The sequence below is a fragment of the Lichenostomus cassidix genome, chromosome 1, assembly GCF_008360975.1.
Source record: "Lichenostomus cassidix isolate B80296 chromosome 1, HeHo_3.0, whole genome shotgun sequence".
In the NCBI taxonomy this organism is placed as follows: Eukaryota; Metazoa; Chordata; class Aves; order Passeriformes; family Meliphagidae; genus Lichenostomus; species Lichenostomus cassidix.
Window position 1 is genome coordinate 23,118,503 of NC_139479.1, and position 17,608 is coordinate 23,136,110.

At 36.0% G+C, this 17,608-nt stretch overlaps 1 protein-coding gene across 1 annotated transcript in view; it reads left to right on the forward strand.

The window, feature by feature from the left end:
- The window catches only part of MYO16 (myosin XVI), a 293,290-nt gene that overhangs the window by 156,159 nt on the left and 119,523 nt on the right, over positions 1-17,608 (forward strand). Inside the window, exons 17-20 of the mRNA XM_085052748.1 lie at positions 9,796-9,907; positions 13,220-13,337; positions 14,112-14,183; positions 14,792-14,933. Coding sequence (XP_084908874.1) covers positions 9,796-9,907; positions 13,220-13,337; positions 14,112-14,183; positions 14,792-14,933 — 444 coding nt within the window. The remainder of the gene's footprint in view (positions 1-9,795; positions 9,908-13,219; positions 13,338-14,111; positions 14,184-14,791; positions 14,934-17,608) is intronic.

A 17,608-nucleotide genomic window follows, 5' to 3' on the forward strand; every position in this document is an offset into this window, starting at 1 on the left:
CTACCTACTTCCTCCAGTCTCACACACCTCAATCTGCCTTTCCTTCTTTCTTAGTCATCCAGAGCTCAACACAGGGTGTTCACCCATAACTTCCAGTTATTGATATTTATTTTGATACTAAGATTCAACTGAAATCAGTGGGACAAGCACAGGTTCAAAGTTAGTTACACAGAGCTGTTTTGCTGAACTGGGACAATACACAGTGGTGAAATAATTAGTTATTCTACTTCACAATACATGTAAACCTGGCAAGAAAAAAAAAGTCTTTCTTGCTTTTCTGGTGGCCTGAAATCACTAAATATGATGTCATGATGGGCATGGTCTGTATCTGTTTTTAGAACAATTGATGCAGCATTTTATAGAAGCTGGCACTGAGAGCATACTTTTGTGTGCTTTTTAATGACATATTTTAATTAAGGTCAAGCCGTAACAAAAGCCTTTACAGCACTAGAAGTGTATGAATGCTTCCAGCAGGCATTTCTGAATCCATTCAGTCTGACTGATGTACTCTTCTCTAGGTTATGGGCACAGTATTTCCTACCAGTTGCCTATAAAGCTGACTCATGGGGCAGCTCATGCATAGCTAGTGACAAGTCACTTCTATATCCTGCTTATCACAATTAGAAAGAATTTGGACACCTCTGTGTGAGGGAAGATGTATGCAGGAAATCATTTCCAAGATGAAAGTGATGTTTTGAAAAAGCCTGGTTTCAATTATGTCTTCTAAATTTCTTTAACTAGCACATAATGCGAGTTAAAGCACATAATGGTTGTGGAGATCTATTGAATGAGAGGTTTTCACAGGCTTACAGCATGATATATATAAATTAAAAAAAAAAAAGCCTGGGGTTTTTGTTCTAAAAGTGAGAACAAAAACATTCTGGCTTGGATAAATAAATATGAAGTATCAGGGGCTCAGTTTTAATATTTTTCTTTTTTTTAATATTTTGAATTTGTGAAAGAATAGTAAGACTTCTATTTGAATGTAATTTTTGTAAAAGAAATAAGGGCTTTATAGACAAAATCCAGAATTTCTGATTCATACCATGATCTGCAGTGGCCTGCACTGCCTAATTAAGTATTGATAGAGAGTCCTGTATTTAGTGATTAGTTTATCTTAAGTATTTATTCTTTGCTTCTTCCATGTAAATTATTTACCCAATAATTTTGAACTCTAGCAACAAAATATATTGTGTGTTCAATTGTGCTAGGAGTTGATACTATTCTCTTTTTCTAGGGGTTAGTTAAGAGGTATCCTGCTAATAGCAGAGAAATGAAATGTAGGCAAGTGGATCAGCAGAAGAAAGCACAGCATAGAAGTTTTAATTCCTCACAGGAACAAGTTGGCTGGGTATCTCAAAAAAGAACAGATTACAACATTCATCTTTGATCATACATTTGTGTTGTTTTTTGGTTTTTTTCTTTTATCAACTAAAGAAATATAAACAGAGGAAAATAATATTTTCCTTTGCCATTGGTTTAAAAAGGGCCTCCAGAGATCTGGTCCAAATCTTTCTATCAAGACAGGATCTACTGTGCAAACAGGCAGGTCCTTTGAAAATCTGTTGCCGCAGCCACACAAAAGAAAGAAAACGTAGCTGTTTTGTAAGCTAATGCCAGGGCAGTTTCATCAGTGTTCGCATTCATGTTCCCAGTTCTTATCAGAACAATGATTCTTATCATTCACAAATAATTAAACTTGTGATTTTCTGCCTCAAAAGGGTATTTGGAATAAGAAAAGTGTTTGTTGTGACTTTCAGCCCTATCTTTTCCTTCACTTCATGAGTGAAAAAGCCTAAGAACTAACGTCTAAGTAAAGTAAGCATGAGTTCATTTACTGTACACCTTTATCCAAAAGCCCAGTAGAATAAAGATCTTATCCTCCCTGAGTGATTACGTGCAAGAAAGGAGTATTTTACAGTCAGCCTGGTAGACTTATTAATAAATAATTTAATGTGGAAGGTACAAACCATTTACTGTCTAGATACAAAATCAAGCTAAATTGTAGTGGCTTGGAGATGTTGTGGTGATCATAACATGTGTCCTGACAATTATTTTGATCCAGCTTGCATGGGATATCTTCATCAATTTCAGGAGTTTTGTTCTGTGCCCCAGCTCTTTTTAAAACAACTGCTGGAGATTTTCTGACTTACCAGCAATACCATTTCTCCAGTTATTTTGAAGGTATTAAAAAAAATCCTGAAAGAAGTTTTATTTGGCTTTTAGCTCATAAAAGGTAATCACAGTGTGTGGAAATTTCCTGATGATAAATTGTTTATAACAGTTTTTCTTAAAATTTGAGGTTAATTTCTATAAAATTTTAGTGTTCTAAAATTTTTAAAAAGAAAGATGATTTAGAAGTTGGTGTCAAAATATTTATTTTCAAGATTGGAAGACATTTTCCTCCTCATAAAATAATAATGCTTTTCTATTAGCTAAACTAGTGGAAAGGTTTGCTGACCTGAGCAGAGGGCAGAAAGATTACCTTCCTATTTAGACTCATCCTTTGGTAGGAGTCTGGTGTTTAAGATTGTTCTGATTTTAGAACACTGTCATCCCTTCAGATATTGAACAATGTAAATTTCTGATCAAATTTTATTTGCCCTCTTATGACTCTAACACCTGTAGTCAATTTTTGCATTTTAGGGACTAAAAGGTCAACGTAGTGTTTGCAACAATTAAAGACCTACCTTTGCTTGGTCTCCTACCTTTAAAGGGCCAAAATTACAGATTTTATATGACATTAAAAAAAATCAAAAAAAAACAAATTGCATCATATCTGAGAGATAAATACAATGTCTTTCATGAGATCACAGAATAATTCATTTTGGCAGGGACTTCAGGGTGTCTCTACTGCCCCAAGCCGGACCAGCTGACAGATCAGATTAGGTTGTTCAGAGCTTTGTCAGAGCTTTGAAACCTCCAGGTATCTTTGTCTCTTGGGAACCTTCCCTCCCCTGAGCCCTGCTCAGTCAACCAGCCTTCTACATCATGTTTCCACCCCTGACCATTGAGATGGACCAATATCCCTCCATTGGTCTCACTCCACTTTATCCATCTTTCCTGTGCCCTGTGAGTATTTGCATGGAAAGCTGGCTGCGATATGTGGAAGTGCCTCTAATGGTGAGGGCTGGGCAGGGAGAAACAAACCCAGTTTCCTGGGAATGCTCTTGGTGATGCAGTGCTGGATGCTGCTGGCCTTTTCTGCTGCCTGGGCACACTGAGGGCTACTGCCAGCCTTGGGGCTCCCAGGGCATTTTCCCCAGAGTTGTTCCCAGCTCACCAGACCATATAATGGCAAGGGTTTATTTCTTCCAACTACATAGCTTTTCACTTCTCTTGATGAATTTCATGGAGTTCCTGTTGGCCCATTCCATCAGTCAGGCAGCCCTACTTTGCAGCACATTGCCAGTTCCCCTCAGTGTGATATCCTCGGCAAACCTGATAGGAATGCAGCATCAAAGTCCAGAAGGGCAGTGGAAATTATATGTTAGTTCTCCCACAGTACCTTCACATTTTGCATCTCCTTGAAATTAGGTCATTCCTCTAAAAATCTCTTTCATGCTTTACTATGCTGTTCTTGTAAAGTAGGGGTATTTCCATGTCCATGAGTTTGGGCCCAAAAGACTGTAGGAATTTTTCTCATTGCAATATCTTTCTCAGACTTCTGTAGATGACATTTAAAGAACTGTTTTGCTCTTAAGTCTATTTTCTGATACATTTTTTCTGTTGCTTTTCTCTGGGTTTTCTCTTAACTGATCCTTATTTCCCTGAAATGGGAATGTCCCAGATCACACAGAATAGTCCAGTTGAAGATTCAACCATGCCAAGTATTTAACGACTCTTACATTGGCCTATGTAAATAATGGTGTCATATATGATGATTAATTTTTTTGCATTATCAAGGCATACTTGACTCTCATTTAGTTTGTGCTAGATGCTGTTCTGATGATCCACTGCCTAATCAGCCTTACCTGCCTTGAATTTGTACATTCAGTCATCCCATTGTCTTATTCTATAATTGTTTGCTGTTGAATTGTATCTTTTTAATAGTCATTTCTATTTAGCCTAATTCCTGGACAAAATGTGCTTTCATCTGGTGTCTGTCACTTTTTCTGACCAATAAACCCCTTACTTTTCCGTGGGGTTTTGGTTGTTTGGTTTTGGTTGAGTTGGTTTTAGTTTTTTGGTTTTTGGGGTTTTTTTAAATTGTATTAAAGATATGTCCTCTGTTTCTGATCTGAGCACAGATCTGAATCTTCAGAGTACTCTGAGACCTCAAATGGCCAAATTCTTCTGAGTATAAAAAATCAGGAAATTAGGCTTTTTGCCTACAACTAGAGGTTTTTTTTACTGAAGATCTTAACTGTGATCACTGGAATCCCTATTGCCACAAGCAGCATTTACTTCACTATCCTCTGTAATAAATTTTCAAGACAAATTTTGTACTATTTCCCTTATATCAAACCTGCTACAACCCAGACAGCTGTATAACAAAATTCAGTTGTGTCAGTGCTCATCCTCCATCAGGAAAGGAGTCAAGTGGGAAGCAGCTAGATGCTAACTTAAAAGCAACCCCAACCCCCTTTTCTTCATCATAGGGTTTGATACTAAAATTTTAGTGACTTAGAACCACTTAATGATGTAATCCTACAAAGAATTCCTTTCATTATTCATGACAAAATGTATTTACTTCAGGAAAGCCCTCTGAAAAGATGTGTCCATCTGGCAAATCCACGCTTCCTCTTCATCTTTAATTGAAACACAACTCTAACTGTCCAGCAAAAGGGGATTTCTGATGAAGTGGTCACAACCTACTAATCTCATTCAGACAGTGTTGCTGTCAGATATGACTTGAACCACTGTAATGAACTAAACATTTCTGTATTATACAGAGCAATATGTATATAGGTGCATGGCATAAAATGGCTGTTCTTGCAGAACACCTGAACATTTCAGGCATCAGATTCTACAAATGCAAAGTGATTAGAATAGTCTTTTGGTAATGCTTTACTTAGTCTGTTAGTGAAATATCAAAGTTTATTATCAGATTTAAATCTTGTTTATTTTTCTCCTTTCACAGATTTTATATAAATGTAGCAGTTCTAAGAATAAACAGAAATTACATTAATTGTTTTTGTTGAATGAGGCAGACCACTTTGATACTAAATGCTCCTGGGTTACAGTTCAAAAGAAAATTAATGTAAATTAGGTATTGTTTTACAGAGTTTCTGTCAGCAGCAAACTGATAGCCAAAACTTTCTTTTACTCTTTGCTTGTCTTAGCTAGTTGTAGCTTTAGTCTCATTATTTGCTCAATCATCTAAGCAGAGGATTACCTATTTGAACAAAGTTTTTAACTGGTGGGGTTAAGTAAGAAATTTTGAAATATGACTATGTCACAAAAGTTCAGTATTGTTCAGGTAAGCTGACACACATATTTCTTCTTCATGTTTGAGATCTGCGTACCATATCTATAAGTCTAATAATTGTAATGATGTGTAAAAATTAAAATGAGAATTATAAGGTAAACAGGTAACGTAATTATGGAATTATATGGGTGGTTAATGTTTTAGAACTGAATGTCATACTAAGTACTTTTCTATACACTTGATTGTACTAGTCACATCCCTACCTGAAAATTTAATCTATGTTTTCATTCTAGTGATGGTTCAAAAATTGTGTATTATGATAAGCAATATGCTAAAATATTACTATCATTGATGTTTTCTTCTAAATAGTTTTTTTTCCATTTTAGAGACTAGAATAGATGAGACTGCTACAATGATGCAAATTAGAACTGTTAGAAAAAAAATCAGAAAGAAAAACTATATAGTCTTTTTACATTTCCCCAAGAAATTGTCTATCTAATGCAGCATTATGCTTTACTCAAAGTGATTATACTACAATTAGATTAGTTTATTTTCTTTAAGAAGTATTGTGAATCAGCGTTTCTTCTTTTTTGAAATAAAAATAAGTGATCTTGTCTTTAGAACTTTTTTGTGACCTGATAAACTGTCTATTAAAAGTACTCGTCCAGTCCAAATGTCAGCATGGGATAGGATTTAAACAAATGGTTACACAGTCAGCAGAAAGGGCTTAATTACTAGAACTGCATAAACTCTTTGGTCCATTATTTTTACCAGAGATATAAATATTTTTCTGAGTAGCTACCTTCAACTGAAAGGCTCAACTTAATCCAAAATCTGAGAATCTTTTTCTGAACTTGCAGTAAACTAATATGAATGTGCATTTACAAAAGGAATTTGCATACAGAGATATGCCAGTAAGGCTAGTAAAACTATACATGAAACTGGTGCACAGTCTGTTATGGAACACCAGCTCTGGATTGTAGAGAAGTATTACCTCTTTCACTGAGTAAAATTTTCAGCAACAAAGGTCTCATGAGTCATGAGGTCTGGTTTACATTTGAACACAGACTAACTTGTTGGAAACTTACAGGAACATTGCACACACTCAAGTAACATCATAGGTTTTCATAGCTATAGTTCACCATAGCAAAAATCTAAGTGAAAATAGTAACTGAAATCTCCATGGTAGGTTCAAAATATAAGTTTTAAGCAGTTTAGTCCCTCTTCATTGCCAGCTATGCCATTCTGCCCAGGCTACTTTTATGTTGAAAGGCAAAAATGCACTAAAATTATGAGGAAAAATGCACATCCTAGAGAAAAGTTTGTATGTTATGGAACAGTGATGAATCTGCAACCAAAGAATGTTTATTATTATTAAAACTTTTGCATTGCGACACATCTCTTTCCCTTTTCCTTATTTTTGTAGGAGAAGGGACAATTTAAGATTTGTTCTCGACTCTAGTTCTTAAGCATAAATTGGTAACAGTAGTAATATTGACACAAATGGTATCTCAAACCCTTTAAGGTGGAAAGAAGGAGATGCCAGGGAACAGTTTTACAAGTGAAAAAAACTCCAAAACAATCCTATCTAAATGTTACTATGTTTCTGAGGCAGAATAAACTAAATAATTAGGAAAATGTATGGCTGGAATATATTACATTGCACTGTATATGTGCTACATTTTGTGAGGGTTGTATGATATGCATCAGCAGTTCCAAGTACTTTATACAATTAATCCATCCTTAATATGAGAATACTCTATATTGTAAACATACAACAGTCAAATGTGGAAATCTTCAAAGCAATTTTTCATATTTCATTAGTCCTTAAATAATTTGGAAAATTAGTGAATCTCATGAAATTTTAGAAAATTATTTAATTGCTTTTAGACTGGGGAAACTAAATTGAAATGCACCTCAGAAAATATCCAACTGTGCATGCCTTTCCAAGAGCACCAGCACATTAAGTCTTCAGGATGTGTATTGCTGGGAAAGTCGGATTCTCTTCCAACAGACAAGTCCCAGCAGATGCTGCAGTTTATGGATGGTTTGTTAGAGCCATAGGCACCTGGTTTGGCAGGTACCCATTTTGTCCCCTGCTGTATCAGCAAGTGCATGTGCTGAAGGCAAGAACTGACGTGTGGTTTCATGCCACAGCTCAGCTCTTTCATCTCAGAGAGGGAACGTTCTGCACCGCTTTGCTGTGCTGCAGCCTGCTTTCAGAAGTGTTGGTAGAGCTCACACAGCTTTTGCAACAACGGGACACACTAACGCTTCAACTGTGCTAAAAATGTGCTGGTTAAATGGGGTTGCTTAAAAAGGAGAAGTGTGGAGTATTCTCTTCACAGGACAGGAAAGACTACTCCCTGCTCAGTACAGAGAGAGAGACAAAGAGTTATTTAGGGAGAAAACCATTGAGGAGGAGGCTTTTTTTGCAGAAATGGCCATATGCTTCCAACTCCTACAACATTCAACAATAGAATATTTTGACAGCAGAGTAACTGCTGCTGTAAATCTCCTAATTATGGATAAAAAATGCCACCAACACATGATGCAGAACATGTTACTGGCATAAGCTCATGCAGCAGTTCCAAAGAGGAGAAAATTTTCTGATTGATTAACCTTTACACCAACAGGTTCTATGCCAGATTCAATATCAGATGTATTCTAGGTTCCTTTTGAACCTACAGGCAATGTCAAAAACTCCAGGGGAAACAAAAAACAACATAAAGCTGGCAATAGTTTGTATCATCTGCTCTAGCTGATTTGACAGCTGTGCTATCATTTGTACCTACCTCAATCTGACAAAATTAATGTTTTAGTAACCTCGAGGAGCAAGTGCTGAGCTCTGGCAGTGATGCTCACAGTCCCATGTTCTCAGTGGTTATGTGAACCACCAGCTTTATCCACTGACATAAGAGGCTTGTTTGTACTTGAGGTATCTGCCGAGTTAGTCCTCCTGTGGATGTAAAAGGCACCCAGGCACACATTTTTAACCCCATCGTTCTTCTTCGTCCCACCTGCTGGGGTAACTTATGCCATGATCACTGCAAGGGAAATCCACACCGGTAAATCTGGTATGGATTCACTAAAAAGGCACTTTGTGTTACATTGTGTGTACCACTTAGAGCTCATTATCAGTTAGAAAAGTGCAAATACTAAATAATTGCTCCTACACACATTCATGTTAAAGGCCACCCATATAAGAACTACCACCCCTGCTAGAGTGTTGCCAGACCTTCTGTGGTAATAGGAGTTTATTTTGAAACTATGTCTCCTCTATAGTGCTATTAGAACATGATTGTAAATAAGAATTGTCAAAAATTAAACTGGTATTGTTTCCTACGTTTAAGTTACAGATCATGGACTTACCATTAGTAGAGAGCAGAATAACTGTGAGGAACTTTTGTTGGAATTGTGGTGAAGGGTGAGGGCTGGAATGTGTTGTAAATTGTCCACCTGTGTAGGTGTAGTGATGATGTTATCTGTATAGAGCTGTGGACAGTTCTTTTGTTTATCTAAGTGACATTTGTGAAGACTGCAGATTGTGTGATGAATGTGTATTTTAATGATAATGATAATTTAATGATGATAAAAGAAAACATCTGACATTCTCAGTGTGGTGTAATTAAAAGTCAGATCCTATAAGATATTCAGACACCTCATTTTTAGGGATTCCAACTCTGTGAAGGTACCAGAATAATATTAAAAATACAGGCTTGTTTCAAGAGGGTCAAAATAAATGGTTGTAAAGGTTAAATTTCAGCACATTTCAATAATCTGTTTTGTATTATTACTCTTTATGTTGCTGCTGGTTTTGGGTTTTTTTTCCTTTCCTGAGTTAGCTGCTGCTCTAGATGTTTCTTTCTCTCTTGCAATCATTATTTTGAGGAAGGTACAAGGAATTTCCTTTTGCTTCACAGTGTGCATAGCCGGGCAGCTTAAGGGCTGTACACTTACTCCTCTATGTGCTTAGGTACTGCTTCATTTTGAGAGATATTGAGTATACCTTCACCCATTCAGCTACTGGGGGAAGGAATGATCATTGAGGCAGTTAAGGGATGATCTATTCCTTACCAGGAAGAAGGAAATTTAAAGCAGTCAGAGTTATCAGAGCTTGTCCTCACGTCTTCCATCTGAAGGGGAATCTCTAGTACTGCAAGAATGGCAAAACTGGCAGTGGTATAAATCCAGTCTGAACGTTTAGCTTACGTGTAGGGATAAATCTGGGGTTTGGGGGAGCCTTAAGCAAAAATCTAAGAAAGAAATTTAGAACATTCTGTCATGGGTACTGTTCCCTCTAAAGGCTGAGAAAAATCTGTAAAAAACCTCTGGTTTGAAATACAAAGTTGGACTTTAACTTCCAAAATTTGTTCATGCACCAGCCTTGTAAATACCATATATGCTGTTTTTCCTTTGTGCAGGTATCTGAACCAGACTGTACCAGAAGAGATGATGTTAGCAGCCAACCCTCAAAATCGGGAGAAATTAACCATACTAAAACAAGCTCTAGGTGCTCTGGGATTCAATAGCCTGGTAAGTTACATGAGCTTACATTAATTTGGCAAAAATAATCACATTAGTTGAAAGCAGCCCATAAGGAACTGTCATGGATAACCTTTTGTGGAGAAAAGAAGTGCCTTTCTGTCTTCTTTTTTTTTTTTTTTTTTTTTTTTAATTCTGTTGGTTAAGACCTTGAAACAGCCCTAGTTCACTCCAGGGAAATTACTGTAATCACTTTTAATTAGACACAAAACCAACAATGTAAATCTTTTTCGTTCTTAAAGATTCACAAAACAGCTTCAAGGTATAATACTCTGAACAATTAAATTACATAGATAAAAAGAAGCAATCAAATCCCATATGACAGACACCTCATAAAAGCCATGGAAATTTTTTCCTGTTTCTGATTATCTCCCCATCCTTTTTAGTTTTGTGAAACACATATGCTAACAGCACCTGAAAAGAAGTAAATACATATTTAGGCAAAGAAAATTAGAGATGGGTAACTTGAAAGAGCTGACTTAATTCCCCAAAAGCAACAAGAAGATAGGCCTGTTGTTTGTCTTTAATCCTGTGAAACTAATGAAGAAGATAATTTGGAAAATTAATCAAGAGGTTCTGGAGGACAGAGGTGAGACAGAAATCAGAAGAAATAAAAGGATGAGTATAAGAACTCATGCAAACTGCGTATCCCTTCAGGATACTAGAATGCTTAACAAACTCCCCATAATTCTTGCATATATATGTGCTACATAGAACGCTATAGCTGGAACACTTCTGCAAGAGAAATGCATAAGTAACAGTTGTTTTAGAAGGAGGTAAGAATTTACTTACCTCTGTACGATATCATTAGAAAAAAGGGGACAAAAAGTTAATGTAACTCTGCGCTAGATTGTCATAAAAAATTACAGATGGGCAGCAGTTGTAATAAAAATGGATCAAGGACTACCAGCAAAAAAATTGTGAATCTGTTGAGGCTGTTATTTGGGTGGGAGGTAGACTTCCGTGGTGGTGGTGGTACATCATGGAGCTGTTTGGCATTGCCTAGTTAAGGTAGTAACAAATGTCACCTTTAAATGGAACAAAGAGTAAGGTTTATTTTCATGAATGTTCATGTGGCTATGTACAAAATTGAACACATATGGCTATATATTTGACAGAATTACTCCTTACTCTTTGTGGCTCAAGCTCTGTACCAGTAGAATTCAATAGCAAAAGGTCCAGACATTCCTGGATTTAGCCCAGGGCTCACAGTTCAGTGGAGCTCTCTTGCTCTTTCATTATTTTTACTGTTCAGTTGAGGAAGGGATTCAGCTCATAAGTAAATAATTGAATGTAAAAGGATCACGACTCAGAAGCTTGCAGTAACTGTCTGAGAATGCTTCATATACAGTATTCTTTTGAGTCCAGTACTTCACTTTGCTCATAGTTCTTGAAAAGAAGTAACCTCTCAGAAAAGTGTAAATTATCTCGAAGGCTCCTCTGTACTCAGGCAGCATTAGAATAATATTTAGGAGGTGAGAAGTCTGTGGAACTCTCAAATACTGCAGGCTGATCTCCTGCATTGAATGTTAGTGCACAATATGTAGATAAAACACATTCCTAAAATTTCTACCCCTTACTTCTGAGGTATATGGAAAGGTCTGTGTGTATTATTCCTTGACTACCTAGCCACATTTAATGAGAGTAGATAAACTTTTTGAAGAACTACATAAAAATTCCTTAGCAGTCATTAATGATATCTTCCAAAGTATGTTAATGTTTATTAAAAACAATTCCTGTTTTAAAGGTAGGGGAACATGTATCTTACACAATGAAAAAGGTGTTTGAGAATCTGGAATGTGAAGTATACATGAGGCCTTACCAAAATCCCCATAATCAGCAGCTATCCCAGGCCACTGCCATTCAGTGCTGTACAGTTATCCCCAAACCAGTTCTGAAGGATTTAACCTATAAGTAAGGAGTGTGCTGTGCTAGGGTGAGATTTCATCTTGCCTGAGATACCATCCCAAGCAGCAGGGTATAGAACCCTAGTTTGAATTCCATATTAGCATGACTTCTATTTTAAGAGTTATCTTGCTCAGACTTTGCTTGAATATATTGTTTTTCAGTCTTTAGCTTTCATACTGTGTAAAACTAAAATACAGTTGCCCTATTGACATCTATCTCATTCAGTAAGAGATTGACATTCATGTCTTAAAATGTAGTTTAGAGAATCAAACTTGCTTAAACAGCACTGGAGGTGCTATAGTCAATCCCAGAAAGACTGTAAGCTTTTTTAATGCCTCTTGATAATTGGCATATTTATTAGGGAAAGCAACGTGAAGAAAAGAAGAGAGCTTGAGAATAGAGAGGGTGTATTCGCTAAGTGTTTCATTAGTAGTGTATTTATAATCTTACTCTGCTAATTCTGATAAGTGAGAGTTCTCACTGTCACTTCTGCAGTTTCGGTAGAAGCGGGTTCCAAGTTTTATTTTTCAAAAATACTTCAAGAGTTGTCAATTAAGTCTGCCATGCATAATGCCATATAATGTTATAGTGGACATAAGGTTTCCTGTTTTACAATTTTAAAGAAGCACTATTGTTATATAACTGACCTTAAAAAAACTTCCAAAACCACACAATACTTTCCATTTTTCAGGATTTAAGGTTCAAATTTCATGGATCATAATTTTTTTGAATTTGAAAATATTTTAAAAAATAATCAACCAAAACAACTGAAGAAAGTTAGTTTTTTTCTTGCTGTGATAAAAATGAGGCCAGGAAAAATATGCCCCTAAAGATAACTTCTTCACAGTCTGAGATATCAGAAAAGAATATGCAATCCTGGAGGGAAAGTGTGAGGGTAAGGAAGGTTTCTTTTGTTTCTTTCAGACCTTAATTACAGCTTTTAGTACCAAGAACCTGTTTTAGTTTAGAGCTAGACACTTTTTTTGGAAATTCAGCTGGCTGAGGCAAAAAAACCCTTGCTATTCCCAGATACAGAAATTATCTCAATGGAAATTCTCTATGGACAAGATATATTTTATTTTTTGCAGAAATAATGCATCCATTAAAGGAATGTCAGTATTTTTGTCACATTCTAAAAAACTTTTTTAACTTAGTGGTTAATGTGGCTTACATTAAAACAAAGGAAATAAAAAGTAATTTTGTTGGTTCATGTCCTAGCTAGGTTCCAGTTCGATTTCAAATTTCCTGTTAATAATTCACACATGAATACCTTTCAACTTATCAAATGCCAATGATACAAACAAATAGAATTTGTATTTTTATAAAGCATTGCCTTTCACTGGTGTGCCCGACAGATCTTTTCTTTATCTTTCATTCTGCAAAAACTGTGTGCAGGAGGTGGAGAACCTGTTTGTAATTCTCTCAGCAATTCTGCATCTTGGAGACATTCGCTTTACGGCTCTGACAGACGCTGAGACAGCATTCGTGTCAGACCTGCAGCTCCTGGAACAAGGTCAGTAGGACACGACCTTGGAGCATCGCCTGCTCGGTCCCACAGCAGGGAAGTTGCGCTGCTCCACCGACAGATGGAAACACAATTCCAGGGAGACAAAAAAAAAATTACTTCTGAAAATTCATAAGTAGCTGTGGGAAGACAGTATCCAATTGACCTGGATGTTTTATGAATTACAAATTTTTATGGGATGAAATAAAATGCCAGTATTGCAAATTATCTAATTAAATGTCATATTTAATGCTATCGTTTGCCAAAAGAAATTGTACAGTGCACTTTGTGCAGTCTTCTTTTAAAATGCTTTTGCACTGCTTGTCAACAGCTGAACAATTTGCCTTGAATTGAATTTCTTACATTCAAAATATTTGTCCTAAAAGGGTCTTTTGTTTTCATGCTTTGAAGTTTGCCCTCTTGGTCACTAACAAATTTCCTCCAAGTGGCTTATGGATACAGAATGTCAATAAGTAGCATACCTTAACTCTAATACCACAGAAAGTCTGCCAAACCATGAGGAAAGTCCTGAGTAATCTTTGAAGGAGAAAAAAAGCTGTAATGTAATATACAGATACATTCAAACTTCACAAAGTACTGATTATAGTAATCCGATTTTATGTGTTCATTAATTTTGATTACTCCTATGTCAGCACCCTTTTCTTTACTGTTTTGATTCTTTCACCATTCAAAAAGACATATACAGAAAAAAAATCTGTGTTAAAAAATGAAATATGCATTATAGCATAAATCAGTCTTTCTTTACATTTTCTTTCATTTCAGTGGCAGGGATGCTGCAGGTTTCACCAGATGAGCTTGCTTCAGCCTTAACAACTGACGTTCAGTATTTTAAAGGTAATCTTTTCCAAGCATACATTCTCATAGATCAGACTTGGTGACATTTTGATCCTTCTGATTTAAAAAAATTGAAAGCTGGTGATTTTTGTTTCTTATTTCTTGTAAGGTCCTGTAAATATTCCCTCTGAGGAATTTGTAGGCTTATCCGCCATGCAGTAAATCAGACTGGGCCACCAAATTAGAAATGCCTTTGTAATATGGAGCAAAGCAGTTTCACACTGTGATGCTAATGGGCTCCTAACTTGCTTAATGTTACAAAAGCATGTCAAGATAACAGATTAGATATTAATAGAGAATATTAGTGAGAACTGTAATCAAGAGGAGTGTCTTGGGGGGAAAAAAAAATCTTCAGTGCAATACTAGTTCTGTATTGGTACTCATACACATTTCTTTTAAACAAAGTATAAAAGCATGTATTTCCAAACTAAAAATCTTTTGACTGTTGACGGTCTTCTCATCTTGCACTGGAAGCTTCAGAAAAAAGCCAACACCATGTAAATGTTTGGCAAAGGAGAAGTAACTGTAGCTAAATTTACTGTAACTAAAATTACTTAAGGCAAAGTTTACAACACACCTTCATCTCCATTTTCTGCTTTTCCTCTTAGGAGACACGATTGTTCGGAGACACACTATAGAGATTTCAGATTTTTACCGGGATCTCTTGGCAAAATCTCTGTATGGTCGTTTATTTAGCTTTTTAGTCAACACAATCAACTGCTACCTTCAAAATCAAGATGACAGCGGCAGGTAAGAGTGCCATTAGAAACTATTAGGTGTTCCATTATCTGTTCAAATTCAGAACCATAGAAGAAATGATTCCATTAAATGGTGGAATTTAATGCACACTGATAAAGTTTTAAAGCATTTTATGATAGCATGACACTATGCTTGGATCTTTAAAGCATTGGCCATTCCTTCTAGTTGTTTCTTCTATAATGTTTGTTTATTTATTTGCTTATGTAGGGGGCCATGGTACTTTATGCAGTAATCTAGATTGGTGGTTACAATTAGTAGCCTTTTAGGAGTCGACAATACAGAATGAAAAAAGTCTTTCAACATGCAAAATGCTGCTTGGTGCTTTTTTTAATGCATAGCATACTTGTTCTTTCTTCCCAAAACAGTGACCTTAGCACAGGGTATTAAAACTAGAATTTTATTCAAAGGCTTTCAAATGAATGTTTAAACTTAACTGAATTAAATGTTCTAAGAATGTTCTCTAGGTTAGCATCTTCTAAATTCGATGCTGTTGCTATCCAGCATGGTTTCGTGGAAAAAATGAATGCTAATTAATGTGCATCAGTGGAGCAGTCAAGAAACAAATTAAAGGAACAACAAGAAAAAATGAAATCTCAGTAGAATCAAAGTAACAAACTAAGACAGTAGACCTAATTAGATGATCATATGCATGTGACTTAATCAAAGTTGAACAGCTCATATGCTCAGCTGAGCTTTCTTATGAATGTGAAATACAAGTGGATTGGAATTATTGGTAAATGGTAATCCACAAATAACAGATGTGGAACTTTCATATGTTTTCTTTATATCATGGCTGGATAGGACAACGGTTTATGAGGTGCCCTCTTTTTGAGTTAGAGGATTTCACAATCTTGTTTTTATTCCTATTCATAGACCAGTTAGTGACAAATCACATTACTCTTCTGTGGGTGTAGCTAAGAGAAGTTACCATGGCTGAGTAACTCAGCTTTCTGCACCTAAAATCTTTCTGTCATTATATATACACCACCAGAGTGCCTCACTTCCTGCTGAAGGCAAACAGAAGTAACATGGAATGATTTTACGTGTGTCTTTGTGACACTAATCTAGAGCAAGTTTCCAAACCATGTCCTAATTTGACATACTCTGTTTATAATAAAGAGGGGCAGCAGCATGAGGTCACAATTCTTCCTCATTCATTCCTGGGACTTATGGAACCTAGGCTTAGCTCAATGCTATGTCTGTGACAAACAACAACCCAGTTCAGGCATTTCTAATTACAGTGAGCGTTTTTTGTAGTGGTTGTTGAGAAAGAAATTTAGGGTTGGTATATTAAAAAACTATTAAAATTATTTGAAATAATTTTTCAGTGTGTAATTTTACAATTCGATATCTCACAGTGTTTTGGAATAGGGTGTTGTGTATCTCTGTTAATATAAACCTATAATTTCTAGATATCATAGCATCTTCAAATAATGAAAGTCAAAGTTGTTTGTATATTGTTTATCTTGTAGTCTCCTTTTAGTGCAGTGTCTAGGTAGAAGAGGTGACTTCTACGTTGTGAAAATATTTCTCAGTGAAACTATTTCTACCTATGGGTAATTTGAAGACTGTGTGTGGTTGTGAGTCCCAGCTAAAACAGGATAGCTGTTTGATGTATCAGAAATGAGGAATTTTCAATAGTCTCCTCTGGCCACATGCTTGAAAAGGGGGAGTTCTTCATCTAGGCTGGTTTTAGAAAGCTAACCAGCTTTCTAAATTAATTAGCAGTACTGAAAAAATGCACCACATTTTAGAAGGCCAAAATCAGCTTTAGTTCCCTTTCCAAACTTGAAGCTAAGTAGCTTATTGTAAGGGAAAATTAAGTTGATCATCTTACACTGATATTTCAACCTCAGTAGAATTAGCCCATGCCCAGCTTTTTTTTTCTGGTCCTGCCTAGTCATATTATTTACCCTGAGGGGCAAACCAAGCTATAGAACAGTTCTAGATGCAAGCTGAATTACTGCAACGGATTTGTGATTTGTGGGTCAGATTTACATCATATATGTCTGAGTAACTATCACTTAGCAGCATTTTATCTCCAGTCTGGTGCAGTTTTAATAAACCTCTGCCTAAAGATCCACCAAAGACATTAATTTATGTGACTAAATAACTCTGATACAGTCCAGGCCACACTCCATTCCCCAGTTGGAAACTGACAGAATTACTACTTATCAGATGGGATGAAACCTTCATCAGAAACCTGGAATAAGGTTTCTGACTCAGTTCTCTTGTTTTGTTGTGAGGCAGCTTAGCTGTACTTCCACCACACTTCAGCAAGAATTTATGAAGCAATAAAATTAGATTTATTATAAGGCTTAGTAACTCTAAGAGAAGCATTTGATCTTGGCTATTTTGAGGAAACTGGTTATCCATGTCTAAATTTTATGGTGGAAATACTTGATTTTTGGTCTTTAACATTGATTTATATTTACTAGGAAATCGCTTGTGACAAGTTTCAGACAAAATAAAAGCAATGATTATCATTGCTCAGCTGAGCTAAGTTAAGGGGAGCTGATTCTGTGAAAAGCTGCAAAAACCAAGCTCTAAAGTTATGAAATATAGAGAATAAAAAATGTTGCCAGAATCCAGCAAATTCATTACTTTGTAATACTATTCAGTAGGAATAAAGCAAGACTTTTCATGATGGTGTTGAGATAATACAC